Source organism: Bufo gargarizans, chromosome 6 (genome assembly GCF_014858855.1).
Source record: "Bufo gargarizans isolate SCDJY-AF-19 chromosome 6, ASM1485885v1, whole genome shotgun sequence".
NCBI classification, from domain to species: Eukaryota; Metazoa; Chordata; class Amphibia; order Anura; family Bufonidae; genus Bufo; species Bufo gargarizans.
In genome coordinates this window covers 193,651,181-193,670,931 of record NC_058085.1, presented here as the reverse complement: position 1 = coordinate 193,670,931, position 19,751 = coordinate 193,651,181, and the positions used below count along the sequence as shown (strand labels likewise).

The window sequence follows — 19,751 nt, the reverse complement described above, 5'->3', positions numbered from 1 at the left end:
GCCAAGTTCAGGCTTACCTACACTCTGGCCTGCCTCCGGCACTTACCCTGTTCCCTGACCTCATGGATTTTTGGACATGCAGACTGGAACAGTTGTCTGAACTGACAGAGTATGCTCTCTTTCTTCCTTATCGCCCAGCCTCCAGTGTCATCCCAGGGAGCATGGTGACACCCAAATATACCAAGTTGTGAAATACATCACTTTTGTGAAAATATACCAAACCTGGATTGAGGAGGATTTTCACACTTCATGATGACGATGCCCTATCTTCCCACTGTTGATGTCTGCCTGCCCACCGTCCTGCCTATCACCATGTTGCCTGCCTACCATCATGTTTTGAATGGCTGATGTTGCCTCTATTATGCCACTGCCGCCATTATGCAACTGCTGCTGCCCGCCTACCATCATGTTCCATGTGACTGCTGCTGTGGTTGCCTCCATTATGTCACTGCCACCATCGTGACACTGCTGCTGCCTGCCTACTATCATATTCCATATGACTGCTGCTGCCTCCATAATGCTGAACCTGAACCAAACTGAGCCTCAACAGGTTCTCTCATATCTAATGAAAAGATATGTCTACTGTCAACAAGTTGGGTCAAATTTCTACCTTACAATTATCCTTCCTTCAAAAAATTCAAGGTCATTGGTATCAGATTGGTGGGGGTCCGACAGCCAACACCCCTGTAGATCAGCTGTTTGAAGATGAGCACTGCTTCTTCTTCATTACAATGCCTGTTGTCTCCGAAGTTTGCGGCACTGTTATAACAAGTACTAACTCCATTCATTTGAAAGGAACAAGTACTTGTAATAACACTACACCACCACTCCACAGGAAATAACATGTAGTGTAATAAACAGGAAGCAGCACTCACATGGAGTGCCTCTTTCTCTTCCAACAGCACCGATCTGATATTGATAATCTATCTTGAGAATATTGCTGCACAAATCCTTTAAGAATCCCCTTAAGGCCTTATAGACATGATGGCATTTTAAATCTGTGTGCTATTAACCTTTTTTGCAGATAGCACATAGACCCATTAATTTTTGGGGGCCATGGACATGTGTATTTTTTTCAGATCAGCGTGGCCATTCTGCAAATTATACAACTATTCTTGCTGACAAGAATAGTTGTTTACATTTTATCTGTTTGTAATTTATCTGTATTTTGCTGATCAAAATGCAGGCACAGTCATGTGCATGAGGTCTAATTCTAAGAAAAGATAAGTATACATGATGTTAAAAAACTAGAAAGGAGTACGTTATCATTTACAGATAGCCTTCTTTCATATAATAGGTCTGTCAGTAACTATTTGAGATTTATTCATCTATTTTGCTTGAGCTTCCACTTAGTTTTCCAGTTTTCTACTTCACTCCAAAAGCATAGTGATATGTTAGTTAGCTATGAAAATTGCTCTGTGTGTAATATATGGAATTTCAATTTGTAAAAGCTTCTTTGAGGACAGAGACTGATGTGAGTGATCTCTGTACGTGTTGAGTATGTTGACACTATATAAGCAACATATTATACTAAAATGTTAGTAATATAACTAGTAAATGTCAAGACTATTATTGGAAATTATTAAGTTGCAACCCCATTGTGTGACTGGCCACAAGCTGCCAAGCCACACTCACCCACAGAAACCAATAGACACGTAGGCTTGTGGCAAACTCATGTGACCACTAGTGGCCACAGTTGGGCATTTTCCACTAGTGGCCACATGGGGATTGTCACACTGTAGGTCACACAATTGGTGTTATATGGTATGTTTTGGTAGGCTCTGTCAATACAAAGTATAAAAAAAAATGTTTATGTGCACTTCTGCAGAAAATGCTAATATATGCTTTCTCTCTCCTAGGATTTAAATTTTACAGAATCTCTAGTTTAGAAATATCTAGTTCATGGAAATAATTGTCATTATAACACAGGGAAATATTGCACAGAACATTTGTTGGTGTTCTACTACTTCTAGTAGTAGTTCTAGTGACTACCAGATATTAGCAGGAATTTTTTAAGTAAACTCTTATTTTACAGAAAGATTGTAGAGTATATTGCTCAAGACACTTGTGGTTCAGTGTAACCATGGAAATTACTGATAATGCAGCAATAGAGTGTCGACAATGAGGTCCTTATTCTGTATAAAAAGGTGACATTCATTGCTATTCTTCATTCAAGGGGACAGCCATTACCATCTCATTGATCAATCAATTCCCAAAAGGTATGATATTTCCGTAAACCTATAAAAATATTGTATATATTTCATTATTGCATGATTCTAGACATTTTGAATGAGGTAGATTAGGCCATGATTGCTAGGGAATACTTACACACACAACATCTATACCAAGAAGAGTATTAATTGTTTTGTAAACAATAACAGTATGCGTGGTATTCGAGACATGTACAACACCAGCCTAGGTTCACACCAAATCTGGTTGTTAGGTTCAGTTGGATTGTCTGTAATGGCTTACTAAAAGCATGTAACTTTTCATTATGCAGTAACATAGGCCTGTGTAATACAAATTGAGGTTACTTTCATATGTGTTCTAATGGTGAACAAAAGAGCAGAGTCCCCATTGCAAGAACATTATTGGAGTCAATTACTTGCAAGGAGCTCAGCATGGAATCCCACAATCCACTAGCAACAGTGGACATTCTTTAGCTTACTCTTTTGAAGGCAATCAAATGCTTTATCATTTTTATTAAGTTGTTTTACTACAATTTCTCAAAACAACAAATTGCTCCCTTTGCATGTCATCCAATACAAAATATGAGTCTGCTTTTAAGGTGGAAATAGGCTGTGTTCATGACATATCTATCAGGAGAATTTCACAGCGTACATGCCAAAACATTGACCACACACATGTTGAAGCGATACATGTTCAATTTATACAAAATGACATTTACTTTGCAGGTAACCCAAAAAATGTGGCTCCGGCTATCAGTTGTGTTAATTGTCACACTTATCTCAGTGACATGTCATGCTCAGTCTTCTGATAAATGTATGGGAGCACCAGGGATTCCAGGCACACCAGGAAACAATGGTCTTCCAGGAAGAGATGGCAGGGATGGCATGAAAGGGGACGCAGGTGTACCTGGTAAGAGTGAGCAGTTATATACAGTAGTTAGTGTTTTTAATAATTTGTACCAGTGCAATCTCATGTTAGTTACCTACCATATATTTGGTTGTACCCTATCCATACTCTTTTCAAAGGGAAAAAACATACAGTATGACTCTTCTTATTGCACCATTCAATCAACCTCCTCTTGCTGCGTACCCTAAATGCAGCAGTCAGGTTGATCTGTATGTCCATTCACTACACTAACTGCTTCTACTACGTCAGTCATTTCATTGGCTGCCTATCTTCTCCAGAATTCAATTTAGTGGAATATACTATCCCCTACAGTCCTGAAACATTCCAGTTTTCACGTCGGCCACTTGAGCACAGACAATAGTTTGTTTTTTCCTGTTTTCTGCAGCTAACTATTTAGATTTGCTGTAGAGACTGGGACATAATCAGCTCATTGCTAATATGATAATTCCCTCCCATTCCCGTGTCCTCAGGGCATAGACTGTACTCGGCATCTGTAAACTGAATTTGCTGACACTTTTTTGGACAGGCAAATTACATTTATTCCTGTAATTCCCACAGACCCTATTTCGTATTCATCATTTACCTTTCATTTTCTATCTGCATCAGCCAGGCCCATAATAATAAAAATAATATTGACACATATATTAGTCAGAAACATATAATTCATTGTCATTTTTTTATATAATATCTAAAACATGCTTTCGCTTTTGTGGGAACAACATTTAAAAAAAATATTGGGAAAAATCATGTTTTATTTTTTCCATAGTCTGAGAGAAAGAATTTTTTCAGTTTTTGGGCGATTATCTTGGGCAGGGTATGATTTTTCCGGGACGAGGTGATGATTTTATTGGCACTATTTTGGGGTGTGTGTGACTTTTTGATCGCTTGCTATTACACTTTTTGTGATGTAAGGTGACAAAAAATGGTTTATTTAGAACAGTTTTTATTTTTTATTTTTTATTGTGTTCATCTGAGGGGTTAGGTAATGTGATATTTTTATAGAGCCGGTCGATATGAACACGGCAATACAAAATATGTATAATTTTTTTTATTTATGTAAGTTCCATATGCAGGATGGATCAACTTGCAGGATGACAGGCCGAACTAGATGGACAAATGTCTTTTTCGGCCTTATGTACTATGTTACTATGTTACAATACCAGCTTTTTTAAAACAAAAAAATGATGTTTTAGTGTCTCCATATTCTGAGCCATATTTTTTTTATTTTTTGGGCGATTTTCTCAGGTAGGGGCTCATTTTTTGTGGGATGAGGTGACGGTTAGATTGGTACTATTATGGTGGGCAAACGCCTTTTTGATCTCTTGCTGTTGTACTTTTTGTGATGTAAAGGGACCAAAAAATGTTTATTTAGCACTTTTTTATTTTTTACGGTGTTCATCTGAGGGGTTAGGTCATGTGATATGCTTATAGAGCTGGTCGATACGGGTGCGGTGATACCTAGTTTGTATACTTTTTTTCCCCCTTATTTCTTACCAATTTTTTTTAACTTTATTTGGGGAAAATTACGTTTTTGTTTATTTTTACTTGAAACTTTAAATTTTTGGGGGGGAAAACTTTATTTTTTCAACTTTATTTTTTCACTTTATTTTTTGTCCCACTTTGAGACTTGATCTTTTGGGGGTCTAATCCTTTACAATGCATTCCAATACTTCTGTATTGGAATGCATTGGCTGTATGAGTAATACTGTGTGTATTACTCATACAGCTTCCGGCCTGTGAGATCCAGGGGGCTGGAACTCACAGGCTCTTCACCGGAAGGCAGCACGATGCCTCAGGAAGGCATCGCGCTGCCTTCCATGCCATCGGGTCCCCCCTACAGCCCCATGGGTACCCGATGGCACCACGACCGCCGCACCAGGTAAAAGTTACAAACCTCAGGTCTAAATTGACCTGCGGTTTGCGGCGATCGCCGACACGGGTGGGTCATGGGACTCCCCGGCGCATTGAGCCAAGGTGCCTGCTCAATGATTTGAGCAGGCATCGGGTTCCGATCACCGCCCGCCGGGCAGCGTTGATCGGAGCTATACATGACGTACAGGTACGTCATGGGTCCTTAAGGACTCGGGAACCATGCCGTACTGGTACGTCATGGGTCCCTAAGGGGTTACAGGGTATGCTCACCAATACAGATAAGTGAAGTTAAGAAAGATTTGATTTGGTTGCTTCATCAAATTTCACAAAGAAATTCACTTCTTTACTAAGTACTTTGTCCTGAAGGTATTTCTTTGGATGTAGTGGGTGCAATGACAGGGAACGGCGATTGCACCATTCCCCCTCAGGTGCCACATTCATTGCGGCATCTGTGGTTAACATTATGGCCTTTTATGGGTTGATCCGAAAAAAAAGCACCTCCTTTGTGGCTGTGTTCTCCCTCTTTAGGACTGGCACCCCATTGGTAAAGAGCATAATTGTCACAGTGCGGTTCACTGTGACAGTTGGCCATGAGGGCTGGCTGCATGCTCTCTCACATACTGGCTCCAGGCTGATTCCTGTGTATGCTAGTTGCTTGGGGCTGCGTGCTGGATGCAGTGTTGTGTGTGAACTGTTGTCTGTGTTGGTGTTTACCCACGTCCATATCTCTGTGGCTCCTGTCACTGGTGCTGTGCAGGCTGGCTGCATGTACCTTGTGTACTGGCTGTGGGTGTTCCATGTATGCTGGCTCTGTGATGCATGCTGGCTGCGGCCTTGAGTGTGAACAGGGTCTGAGTATGGATGCAGTGTGCGGTTCTGTCACATCTTGTTGTGTAGGCTGGCTGCCTGTTACCTCGTATTGACTACAGTTTAACCTGCGTATGGTGGTTGTTATTTAGGCGTGCTGGCTGCAGCATTTTGTGACTGTGTGAACTGACACATATTGTTGTTCTTTGGTTCTTGTTACTCCTGGTTCTGGTGGGGTTAACTTTTCCTGATCTGCTCCTGGGTGTGGCTTAGCAGGTGCCTTCATTATTGCAGCTATTTCTTTCTGTAAGTTGTGGGGCTTGGGGTCAGTTCTATCTTGTGCCTTGCTGGGTGTAGTTCCTTCCTGCTGACGCAGGAGGTTTTGCCATATGCCCTTCTGTGTGGTGTTGCCTGGTAAAGCATTGTTGTTGTTGCATCCTTGTCCATGCCTTGCCTTATCTTCTGTACCTGTTCTGTGTCTTGATCCTATGTGTTCCTTGTTTAGCTTGTCAATGCCCAACTGCTTCTGATCCAGTCTGTTTCATGTATAGCCTGGCAGTGTTTAATTGCTTCTGATAGCATGGCAGTGCTCTGTGTCTGATCCAGTCTGTTTCATGTATAGCCTGGCATTGTTTCACTGCTTATGATCCTGTCTGTTCTATTTCTAGTCTGGCAGTGCCTAACTGCTTCTGATCCTGTATGTTTCATGTATACCCTGGCTGTGCTTTCTGCTGAGAAGGCTCCTGGGTTCTCCGGAGGGAGGACATCTAGTCTGTGCACAGCTCTACCGATGACTGCCATGCTTACATTAAGAAACATAGAATGTGTTGTCAGATGAAAACCATTTGGCCCTTCTAGTCTGCCCAATATACTGAATACTATGAATAGCCCCTGGCCCTATTTTATATGAAGGATGGCCTTATGCCTATCCCATGCATGCTTAAACTCCTCCACTGTATTTGCAGCTACCACTTCTGCAGGAAGGCTATTCCATGCATCCACTACTCTCTCAGTAAAGTAATACTTCCTGATATAACTTTTAAACCTTTGCCCCTCTAATTTAAAACTGTGTCCTCTTGTAGCAGTTTTTCTTCTTTTAAATAGTCTCTCCTCTTTTACCTTGTTGATTCCCTTCATGTATTTAAAAGTTTCTATCATATCCCCTCTGTCTCGTCTTTCTTCCAAGCTATACATGTTAAGGTCCTTTAATCTTTCCTGGTAAGTTTTATCCTGCAATCCATGTACTAGTTTAGTAGCAATATGGGTCCCAGAACAGATCCCTGAGGTACCCCACTGGTAACAAGACCATGGTCTGAATATACTCCATTGACTACAACCCTCTGTTGTCTGTCCCTCAGCCACTGCACAAAGACTACAATTTATTGATAAGCCTTCTATGTGGGACAGTATCAAAAGCCTTATTAAAGTCTAGATAAGCGGTGTCTACTGCACCTCCGCCATCTATTATTTTAGTCACCCAATGAAAAATATCTATAAGATTAGTTTGACATGATCTCCCTGAAGTAAACCCATGCTGTTTTTCATCTTTCAATCCATAGGATTTTAGATGTTCCACAATCCTCTCCTTAAGTATGGTTTTCATTAATTTCCCCACTATTGATGTCAGGCTTACTGGCCTATAGTTGCCCGATTCCTCTCTACTACCTTTCTTGTGAATGGACATTTGCTAATTTCCAATCTTCTGGGACGACTCCTGTTACTAGTGATTGATTAAATAAATCTGTTAATGGTTTTGCTAGTACACCACTAAGCTCTTTTAACAGTTTTGGGTGTATCCCATCAGGCCCCTGTGACTTATTTGTATACATTTTAGACAGCTGACTTCTGCATGGGGTCCAGGCCTCCTGTCTTGCCGGTGCACTGGGTTCAGTGGTATCACTATTATCCTTGCTAGATGTTGTTGTGTTACTGTCATGTTCATTTATTACATGTGTGAAAAAGTACTCAGTTTGTTTCCTGGTCGGTAATCTGCCTGTGTCCAGAGGTTTTCCTGTCATTCGGAACATGACAATATTGAGATTAAGCCTTTGTGTATACAGTATCTCACAAAAATGAGTACACCCCTCACATTTTTGGAAATATTTTACTACATCATTTCATTGGACAACACTGAAGATATGACACTTTGATACAATGTAAAGTAGTTAGTGTCCAGCTTGTATAACAGTGTAAATTTGGTGTGCCCTCAAAATAACTCAACACAGCCATTAATGTCTAAACTGCTGGCAACAAGTACACCTTTAAATGAAAATGGCCAAATTGTGCCCAAAAGTGTCAGTACTTTGTATGGCCACCATTATTATTTTCCAGCACTGCCTTAACTCTCTTGGCATGGAGTTCACTAGTGTTTCACAGGTTGCCACTGAATTGCTCTTCCACTTAGACCTTGTGCTCCTCTACCTACTGTTTTTGGATGCTCTACAGATGCTCAATAGAGTTTAGGTCTGGAGACATGCTTGGCCAGGCCAGCACCTTTACCCTCATTCATTTTTTGGCAAAGCAGCAGTCGTCTTGGAGGTTTGTTTGAGGTCATTACCATGTTGGAATACTGACCTGCAGCCCAGTTTCTGAAGGGAGGGGATCATGCTATGCTTCATTATGTCACAGTACATTTTGGCATTCATGGTTCCCTTAGTGAACTGTAGCTCCCCACAGCTGGCAGTACTCATGCAGCCCCAAACTATGACACTCTCACCATGCTTTACTGTAGAAAAGACACACTTGTGTTTGTACTCCTCACTTGGATGCCGCCACACACGCGTGACACCATCTGAACCAAATAAGTTTACCTTGGTCTCATTAGACCATAGAATATGGTTCCATTAATCCATGTCCTTAGTTTGCCTGTCTTAAACAATCTGTATGCTGGCTCTCTTGTGTATCATCTTTAGAAGAGGCATCTGTCAAGGCGGACGTGCACTCAGTATACAGGGAGTGCAGAATTATTAGGCAAGTTGTATTTTTGAGGATTAATTTTATTATTGAACATCAACCATGTTCTCAATGAACCCAAAAAACTCATTAATATCAAAGCTGAATATTTTTGGAAGTAGTTTTTAGTTTGTTTTTAGTTTTAGCTATTTTAGGGGGATATCTGTGTGTGCAGGTGACTATTACTGTGCATAATTATTAGGCAACTTAACAAAAAACAAATATATACCCATTTCAATTATTTATTTTTACCAGTGAAACCAATATAACATCTCAACATTCACAAATATACATTTCTGACATTCAAAAACAAAACAAAAACAAATCAGTGACCAATATAGCCACCTTTCTTTGCAAGGACACTCAAAAGCCTGCCATCCATGGATTCTGTCAGTGTTTTGATCTGTTCACCATCAACATTGCATGCAGCAGCAACCACAGCCTCCCAGACACTGTTCAGAGAGGTGTACTGTTTTCCCTCCTTGTAAATCTCACATTTGATGATGGACCACAGGTTCTCAATGGGGTTCAGATCAGGTGAACAAGGAGGCCATGTCATTAGATTTTCTTCTTTTATACCCTTTCTTGCCAGCCACGTTGTGGAGTACTTGGACGCGTGTGATGGAGCATTGTCCTGCATGAAAATCATGTTTTTCTTACCTTGCAGACTTCTTCCTGTACCACTGCTTGAAGAAGGTGTCTTCCAGAAACTGGCAGTAGGACTGGGAGTTGAGCTTGACTCCATCCTCAACCCAAAAAGGCCCCACAAGCTCATCTTTGATGATACCAGCCCAAACCAGTACTCCACCTCCACCTTGCTGGCGTCTGAGTCGGACTGGAGCTCTCTGCCCTTTACCAATCCAGCCATCTGGCCCATCAAGACTCACTCTCATTTCATCAGTCCATAAAACCTTAGAAAAATCAGTCTTGAGATATTTCCTGGCCCAGTCTTGATGTTTCAACTTGTGTGTCTTGTTCAGTGGTGGTCGTCTTTCAGCCTTTCTTACCTTGGCCATGTCTCTGAGTATTGCACACCTTGTGCTTTTGGGCACTCCAGTGATGTTGCAGCTCTGAAATATGGCCAAACTGGTGGCAAGTGGCATCTTGGCAGCTGCACGCTTGACTTTTCTCAGTTCATGGGCAGTTATTTTGCGCCTTGGTTTTTCCACACGCTTCTTGCGACCCTGTTGACTATTTTGAATGAAACGCTTGATTGTTCGATGATCACGCTTCAGAAGCTTTGCAATTTTAAGAGTGCTGCATCCCTCTGCAAGATATCTCACTATTTTTGACTTTTCTGAGCCTGTCAAGTCCTTCTTTTGACCCATTTTGCCAAAGGAAAGGAAGTTGCCTAATAATTATGCACACCTGATATAGGGTGTTGATGTCATTAGACCACACCCCTTCTCATTACAGAGATGCACATCACCTAATATGCTACATTGGTAGTAGGCTTTCGAGCCTATACAGCTTGGAGTAAGACAACATGCATAAAGAGGATGATGTGGTCAAAATACTCATTTGCCTAATAATTCTGCACGTAGTGTAACAGATAACGCACCAACCAGGCTCTGGACGAGAGACAGGGGAAGGGTCACCTCCTAGCTAATCCCTGACCTCTTTCCCTGCACTGCTCAGCCCACATGCAGACCTTGAAGGTAGGTGTGATGTGTCCTCCAGCCTGGGCTGACAAAACCCTGAATTCCCTGAGATGGTGAAGTGGGGAAATAGGAGCAGCCTGCTCGCACATAACCTGGATGGGATAGATGACACAAACAACCAAACTAGAAATGACACCTATCTTTAAGAGCAGGAACTGACAGCCAACCTTCCCTCCAAGCTTCCCAGACCACAATGATGAGTATAATCCGCTCGGAGCACTTAGCTGGAGGCCATTTAAACAAATTACTCCACCCAGTGCACCTGATGAGAGGCGGATCCAGCACGGCACCAAAACAAATACTAAACTCGTGCTGCTATCCTGGCCGACCTCCGCACATCGTCAGAGTGGGGCATGACAGTACCCCCCCTTCTACGGGTGACCTCTGGACACCCCGGACCAACCTTATCCGGATGGGACCTATGAAAGGCCCTCACCAGTCGGCTGGCGTTGACATCTGATGCCGGAACCCACATCCTCTCCTCAGGACCGTGTCCCCTCCAGTGTACCAGGTACTGGAGGGAACCCCAAAGAACTCTCGAGTCGAGAATCCTGGAGATCTCGAACTCCAAGTTTCCCTCGACTAGAACAGGAGGAGGAGGCAATGGCGATGGTACCACCGGTTTCACGTATTTCTTTAGTAAAGACCTGTGGAAGACATCATGGATCCTCCAAGTCTGCGGAAGATCCAGCCGAAATGCCACAGGATTGATCACCGCAATTTTATACGGACCAACAAATCTTGGACCCAGTTTCCAAGATGGCACTCTCAACTTGATATTCTTAGTGGACAACCACACCAGATCACCCACACACAGGTCCGGACCAGTCACACGTCTCCTGTCAGCCATTCGTTTATGCCTCTCACCCATCCTCTCCAAATTCCCTTGAATGCTCCACCAGATAGAGGACAAGGCAGAAGAGAATCTCTCCTCCTCTGTCATCCCCGAGGAACCAGACCCAGAAAAGGTACCAAACTGAGGATGGAAACCGTATGCGCAAAAAAATGGTTATTAAACGCAAATTCTGCTAAGGACAAGAATGAGGACCAGTCCTCCTGATTCTCAGCCACAAAGCACCTCAAGTAGGTCTCCAGGTTTTGATTGGTATGCTCCGTCTGACCATTCAACGAGAATGAAAGTTGAATGCCAAGCCAAGAGCAGAACGCCCTCCAAAACCTGGAGACAAACTGTGTGCCCCTATCAGAGACCACATCTGAAGGAATACCGTGCAATTTCACAATATTATCCACAAAAATCTGCGCAAGAGTCTTAGCGTTAGACAGACTCGTTAGTGGTATAAAGTGAGCCATTTTACTGAAACGGTCAACTACCACCAAAATCACTGTTCTCCCGGAGGACCAGACAGAGACATCGGCGCCCTTCTTGGTCATATCAGTAAGAGGTTTGACTAGGGTGGAATAATTTGAAATAAATTTTCTATAATAATTTGTAAACCCCAAGAACCGCATCAAAGCTTTCTGATTCTCCGGTCGGTCCCACTCCAGAACCGCCCAGACCTTTTCGGGGTTCATACGAAAACCGGAATCAGAAAGCATGTATCCCAAGAACTGAAGCTCTTGCACCGCAAACAAACATTTCTCCAATTTGGCATATAACTTATTCTCCCGAAGGATCGTCAAAACCTGTCTCACATGATCCTGATGGGTCTTCAGATCAGGAGAATAAATTAAAATGTCATCTAGGTAAACTACTATGAACCTCCCCACCAAGTGATGAAAAATGTCATTGACGAATCTCTGAAATACTGCTGGGGCATTCGTCAACCCAAAAGGCATTACCAGGTTCTCAAAATGACCCTCGTGCGTATTTAAGGCCGTTTTCCACTCATCCCCCTCCTTGATCCTGATCAGATTGTATGCTCCTCTCAAATCCAACTTGGAGAACACCTTGGCTCCAACAATCTGATCAAAAAGATCAGAGATCAAAGGCAGGGGATTTGGATCCTGGACTGTAATACGGTTCAACTCCCAGAAATCCAAACACGGTCTCAGTGATCCATCGTTTTTCTTCATGAAGAACAAACCTACTGCCACTGGAGACTTAGATGGTCTAATATGACCCTTTGCCAAACTCTCGGCGACATACTTTCGCATAACCTCTCTCTCGGGTTGAGAGAGGTTGTAAAACCGAGACTTAGGCAACTTAGCCCCTGGAATGAGATTCACTGGACAATCATAGTCTCGATGAGGGGGCAATTCCTGAGCCCGACCCTCCGAAAAGACATCCGAAAAATCTGAGAGATACTGAGGCAAGGCCGTAATGGACACATCAGATATAGATGTGACAAGACAATTATCCGAACAAAACTTGCTCCAACCAATGATTTGTCTCGCTTGCCAGTCTATAATTGGGTTATGTCTAGACAACCATGGCAACCCCAAAACTATAGGAGCAGGCAAATCCTTCATGACAAAACAAGAAATAATTTCAGCATGTGAATCACCCACCCTTAAATGAATACCATGAACAATGTGAGTAAGGCTCCTTTGAAAAAGAGGGGAAAAATCTATTGCAAAAACACGAATCTCGTTCTCTAACGTACAAGTACTTAGTCCTAGGTCTTGAAGAAAAATAAGGTCAATTAGGTTTACCCCAGCACCACAATCAAGGAAAACATCAACAAACACATTTCTAGACTCTAGCGCCACCATAGCTGAAAGGAGAAAACGGGAATTGCAGGGAGCTTGCATACCCGTCTGCTCCACCACACCATTCATACTACCAAGTGTGAGGGAAGTTTTTTTTTTTGTTTTTTTCTCTTCCACCTGTGGTTTAACAAAAGGACAAGAAAAAATAAAATGACCCCTCTTCCCACAATAGTAACATAGATTGTGCACTTTTCGAAAGGCTCTACTATCAGAATGGCAAGATATCTGACCTAACTGCATGGGTTCCTCCCCTTCCCCAGAGAAATAAGTAATATCACCCTGGGCAGTTGGTGAAACAAAACCACAAGCGGGAGGAATCCCCTGCACGGAGGGACCCTTACACCTCTCTCTGATACGTCTATCCAAACGTATAGCCAAAGACATTGCATTCTCCAAAGTATCTGGGTACTCATGAAGAGCCAGGGCTTCTTTCACCCCTTCAGATAACCCCTGACAAAACTGACTACGTAACGCGGGGTCGTTCCACCCCGACTCAGTAGCCCAACTCCTAAACTCTGTGCAGTAAACCTCAGCAGTATGTTTACCCTGTAGTAAGTTACGTAATTTCGATTCTGCCATCAAGACTCGATCTGGGTCATCGTAAATTAATCCCAGGGCTTTGAAAAATTCCTCCACCGACCGGATGGCCAGAGAACCGGGCGGCAGGAAAAAGCCCAGGATTGCGCGTCCCCTTTAAGCAAAGACATGATGATACCCACCCTCTGATCTTCATTGCCTGATGAAAATGGACACAATCGAAAGTACAAATTACATGACTCTTTGAAGCTGAAAAAATCATCCGTACCCCCTGTAAATTTCTCGGGAAGAGCGACTTTAGGCTCCCCAACAATTTGACCTGTACCTGATGCCAGAACCCTCTTACACTGTGTGACCAAACTATGCATATCCGCAACCTCTAGGGATAAACCCTGCATGCGGTCAACCAGTGCATCAATTGACGCCATCACAAAAGCGCTGAGCAATGGCAGACACAGTATGGCGGATTATAATGTCACGGCGGACGTGCACTCAGTATAACAGATAACGCACCAACCAGGCTCTGGACGAGAGACAGGGGAAGGGTCACCTCCTAGCTAATCCCTGGCCTCTTTCCCTGCACTGCTCAGCCCACACGTAGACCTTGACGGTAGGTGTGATGTGTCCTCCAGCCTGGGCTGACAAAACCCTGAATTCCCTGAGATGGTGAAGTGGGGAAATAGGAGCAGCCTGCTCGCACAGAACCTGGATGGGATAGATGACACAAACAACTAAACTAGAAATTACACTTATCTTTAAGAGCAGGAACTGACAGCCAACCTTCCCTCCAAGCTTCCCAGACACCAATGATGAGTATAATCCGCTCAGAGCACTTAGCTGGAGGCCATTTAAACGAATGACTCCACCCAGTGCACCTGATGAGAGGCGGATCCAGCATGGCACCAAAACAAATACTAAACTCGTGCTGCTATCCTGGCCGACCTCCGCACATCGTCAAAGTGGGGCATGACAGCATCCTTCTGGGACCTTCTGGGAAATTTCATGGGGTGTAAGATCTGAGCATTTAAAGGCTGATCCCCTACCCCTTTAACCTCTGCAGCAATGCTGGCAGCATTCATAAGTCTATTTTGAAAAGACAACCTCTTGATATGACGCTGAGCACGTGCGCTCAACTTCTTTGGTCGACCATGGCGAGGCCTGTTCTGAATGGAATCTTGTTAAACTGCTGTATGTTCTTGGCCACCGTGCAGCGGCGCCGCTTCAGGGTGTTGTCAACCTTCTTATGGCCTAGGCAATCTTTATGTAGAGCAACAATTCTTTTTTTCAGATCCTTAGAGAGTTCTATTCCATGAGGTGCCATGTTGAACTTCCAGTGAACAGTATAACAGTGTAAGAGCTATAACACCAAATATAACACCCTGCTACCCATTCACACCTGAAACCTTATAACACTAACGAGTCACATGAAACGGGAAGGGTAAATAGCTAATTGGGCACAATTTCACTGAGGGGTGTACTCACTTTTGTTGCCAGCGGTTTAGACATTAATAGCTGTGTGTTGAGATCTTTTGAGGGCACACCAAGTTATACAAGCCGTACACAGACTACTTTACATTGTATCAAAGTGTCATACCTTCAGTGTTGTCCCAGGAAAAGGTATAATAAAATATTTACAAAAATGTGAGGGTGTACTCACTTTTGTGAGGTTATATATATTATATAATTTTTATTTCTTTTTTTCCGGTTGCCAGATATTTTCAGAAATCATTTTATTTTTTAGAAGATTAAAGTATTTACTATTGCATTTCAGGGCCAATGGGTCCACCAGGAGGAAACCCCGGACTACCAGGTAGAGATGGGCTTACTGGAGCACCAGGAGCACCAGGTGTACAAGGGTTAAAGGGTGAGAAGGGGAACATTGGACCTCCAGGTAAATGAATATGTGCATTTTCTTTTTGTTAGGAAAAACACAAACCTCTGTTTTGAACATTCCTGTACATTCAAGCAATGTTGAATATGCATTATTTAATGTTTGTTTCTATTATTGTTGTGTTATATGCTTTCCAATCAGAACTAATAATGCATTCTAAATTTGGAAATTCTTCTTCTGGTAGCTTTTACATTTTCTGGAGAAGCCAGTAAACACCAGCATGCTTAAATGTATTTGGACGAAGACTTCAGATAACCGCACACATAGGAGGAGATTAATCAAACTTGTGCAAAGGAATACTGGCTTAGAAACCAATCAGATTCCTCCTTTCATTTTCCAAAGGAGCTTTGAATAATAAAAATTGGAATCTCATTGCTAGTGATTTTCCTAAATCTCCTCCATAGTACTTATGATTAGGGTTGACCAAACTGAACTTACTGAACTTTGCAAGCTCGGGTACCTGGACTTTTTTTTACTGAAGTTCGGTGTTTGGGTGATTTTATTATTTTCCATAATAACAGGGTTATAATGGAAAATAATACCAATCTTAAGACAGAATGCTAAATAAAATGTCCATTGAGGGGTTAAAAATAAATAAAAAAAACTCACCTCATCCACTTGATCGTGCATCCCTTCTATCTTCATTCAGCAGGACCTGCAATGACGTCACACAGGTCCTGAAGAATGAAGAGGATACCGGCTGCGATCAAGTGGATGAGGTCAGTTTTTTTAAATTATCTTTAACCCCTCAATGGCCTTTTTATTTAGCATTCTGTCTTAAGAATGCTATTATTTTTTGTTATAACCAGGTTATTACGGAAAATAATAAAGTGAAGTTCGGGTGCCCATTGACTTTAATAGGGTCTGTGTTCGGGGTCAAGTTTGGGACCCGAACCCGAACATTGACCTGAAGTTCTGCTGAACCCGGTGAACCCAAACTTCCACAGGTCCGCTTATGCCTACTTATGATACTAGTGAAAGTTAGGTACTTCAAGTACAAATATTCCTACCACACAATTCAACTACTACATGAGTGTGTTTACATTTTTGGATTTGTCATTACTTCTGTAATGAATGCTAATGCATTTAAAGCTGACAACTGAAACAAATGTAATGAGCTATAGATATGGAATAAATATTATATAATTATTCCTAATTGATCAAATGAATAGCTCCTGAAATTCTAATATAAAGATGCAGCTGAGCTAAACTTGATGGTTAATTTGTTAAGTAAAAAATGTCAAGAAAAATATTTTGTAACTAACTTTTCAGTGGATTTAAATGGCCTTTGTCATGAGATAACCAAGATAACACTGTGCCATGTCTTATCAGAGTCAATTTTAGCTTGACTACATCTGTACGTGAGAGTAAAGACTATGGCTGTCATTTATTAAGACCGACGTCACCTGTGCTGGCAGTGGATGCGTCAAAGTTATGTAGAGGTGCCGGCCTGAACATAATTTTGGTGTCTGCAGCGTCGGTCTGGACCATTAGACCATTTTCTACAAGCATAGAAAACAAGCATAGAAAATCAGGAATGAGATCTGGTGTGAGCAGGGAAAAGTCACAGATTGTGACTCAAAAAACCTTTGCTCTGCAATCTGCACCAGAAATACTCCTAATATAGTCGTATTTCTGGATAGTAGATGAACCCCTAATCTTTTATTGGTTCAATACATCTTACTTGAGGAATGAAGCAGCTAGTAATATATTTAACATGTCCTACCATTTTGTTTCTACAGCTCCTAAGAGTCTCCATGATAACAGATAGCAAACATTGTACAGTCTCAGAATTATAGTATAGTACCTTTTCTTTACTACTTGTTAACCTATCAAGTTTACATTAGCAGATGATAGAGGACAAATTGTCCTTTGAAGATGCATTGTCTACAAAGGAGTTGTAGAAAAAAATATATATATTTCAATTAAGACCTAATGATAAATTATTTTATACTTTCATTTAAAAGGCATTCATCATACAGTAAATCATTTGTTTTTATGATTTTTTAAGGTACTCCTGCATCACTGGATAATGAACTGCAGCTCCAGTTAGCTAATATGAACAAGCGCATAAGGAAACTTGAAGGAGGTGGGTATATACACTCAAAAAGGTAAACAAAAAAGATAGATATATAGACTGGTTTTGATGGATAGTCTTTTTCAAGTGCAAGAACTGCATGCAGACACTTGTTGAATAGCTCGGCACAGAGAACTATCTCTGTAACAAGCTGCCACTCTCTGAATCTCTGTAACAATCTGCCACTAATTGTAAGCATCCAATACACAGTAAAAAGGTGCATTAAAAGCGGCCTTTACCTACTAGGCCCATTTGGGATTGCATAGTATATATACCTCTAATCTATTTATCCTTACTATTTAATTTTCATTTCAATAGCTTTATCTACTGTCATGGCACACTGCAGGAATCCACTAAGAGTGAAGGGGGCACAGTGCTCTTGACCATTCCCTGCACAGGGAACTACAGCACAACCTCATTCCCCTTAATGGCATTTGTTGCATTGTGCACGAGAACTACCGAAGGGAAAGCTGTTCATTTGGATTGGAATATTATATTATGAAATAGGCGAAGAAATACTATCATATTGGTCCTATTGACTAACCTAGCTTTGCTATATTATACATTTGTAAAACAATTACCAATACTGAACTAGTAGAAAAAGTAATTAAGAGGATCTTGTTACTTGTCTTGTATTTTAGTTTTGTTCTTGGATGGAAAAATCCAACATGTAAAGGATAAAATACTTGCAACAAATGGCAAAGAAGTAGACTTTAAAACTTCCAAGGCAATTTGTGAAAATGTTGGTGGTAGTATTGCTACACCCATGAATGAAGCTGAAAATAGTGCCATATTAACAATTTTAAAGCAGTATAACAGATATGCTTACTTGGGAATCATTGAAGGACCAACCTCTGGAGACTTTCATTACTTGGATGGGCATCAAGTAAACTACACCAACTGGAGAAGAAGTGAGCCTGGTGGGAAAGGGAAAGAAAACTGTATTGAAATGTACACAGATGGCACATGGAATGATAAGGCTTGTAATCAATATCGGCTTTGTGTTTGTGAGTTTTAAACCTACCTTAAATAACCATTTTAATTATCCCCCAAAAATTTACAATTAATTCTCAAATGAAACATACAGCTTCCATTATATTTTAAAATAATTGAACAAATGTGAAATTATACACATTATTTTATATGTTCAGTATTTTGCTTCTCACAAATTAAACTACATGCTACAAATATATGCTATAGAGGTATGCGTAAAGTAATAGTCTAAAGTCTGGACATACCTAAATGAATGTTGGTTTCTCTTGATCCAAGTAGAACAAGCAAGCTGGCACTCAGAGTCTTTAGTTGTTTCACAAGCCTTTCTAAAATGTGCATACATCTCTCTTGATTCAGAGACATTTTAAATAAAAGCTTTCATTGTAAATGGGTTGTCCTCTATTTTTTATACTTATGACCTATCCTCAGGATAGATCATCAATATTAGATTGGCTGATCAGCTGTTTGAAGAGAAAGCAGAGATTGTATGAGTTCTGCCTTCTCTGCATTATTTACATGCTTGCTGTCACAACCACAGCAGTGAAAAGGCATAATTACAAGAAGCCATCCCATTCACTTCAATGGGACGGCTCCTTCTTATGCAAATGAATAGTGGACAATATAGGGGTTATGTCACAAAACAAATTCTATATTTGTAAAACCAGCACCTGGATATGAATACTTTTGCTTTGCAAAAATAGCAATCTAAGTGTACAATACAAGTTTTACAATCCAGAGGTTAGTGTTTTAAATCTCTCAGTGAAAACACCAGAAATAGTAGGCTGAACTACTTTACAGATCATTTCCAAACAGTTTCTGAGAGTTTTTTCTTTTGAGAAATATAAGTGTAGAACATGTGTTTTTCAATTTAGAGGGTAGCATTTTAAATCTCAGTAAAAACACTAGAAATAGTATTCTTAAATTTGGAACAGGACATCTCCAAATAGTTCAAGTGTTCGTGTGGTTTTCAAAAATAGAAATATAAGTGTAAAACACATGTTTTACAATCCAGAGGGTAGCGCTTTAAATCTCTGAGTGAAAATACTGGCAATAGTAGGCCAAAATAATATTTTACAGGGCATCTCCAGATAGTTCAACTGTTGTGTGGGAAGGGTTTTTTGGAAAAGGATTCTTTAAACAGCAAACTTAACTGTAGAAATGAGTGTCAGACAGCTGCTCCCAAGGCCAATAAGAT

The 19,751-nt window shown here is 41.2% G+C and overlaps 1 protein-coding gene across 1 annotated transcript; it reads left to right on the top strand.

Moving 5' to 3' along the window:
* The first annotated feature begins 2,142 nt into the window (after window positions 1-2,142).
* Window positions 2,143-18,944, top strand: LOC122942382 (pulmonary surfactant-associated protein A-like). Its single transcript, XM_044299961.1, has 5 exons — window positions 2,143-2,219; window positions 2,916-3,099; window positions 15,367-15,486; window positions 17,498-17,575; window positions 18,205-18,944. Exons 2-5 carry the CDS (start codon window positions 2,928-2,930, stop codon window positions 18,579-18,581), a joined length of 747 nt encoding a protein of 248 aa, XP_044155896.1. The 5' UTR covers window positions 2,143-2,219; window positions 2,916-2,927; the 3' UTR covers window positions 18,582-18,944.
* Window positions 18,945-19,751: the final 807 nt, after the last annotated feature.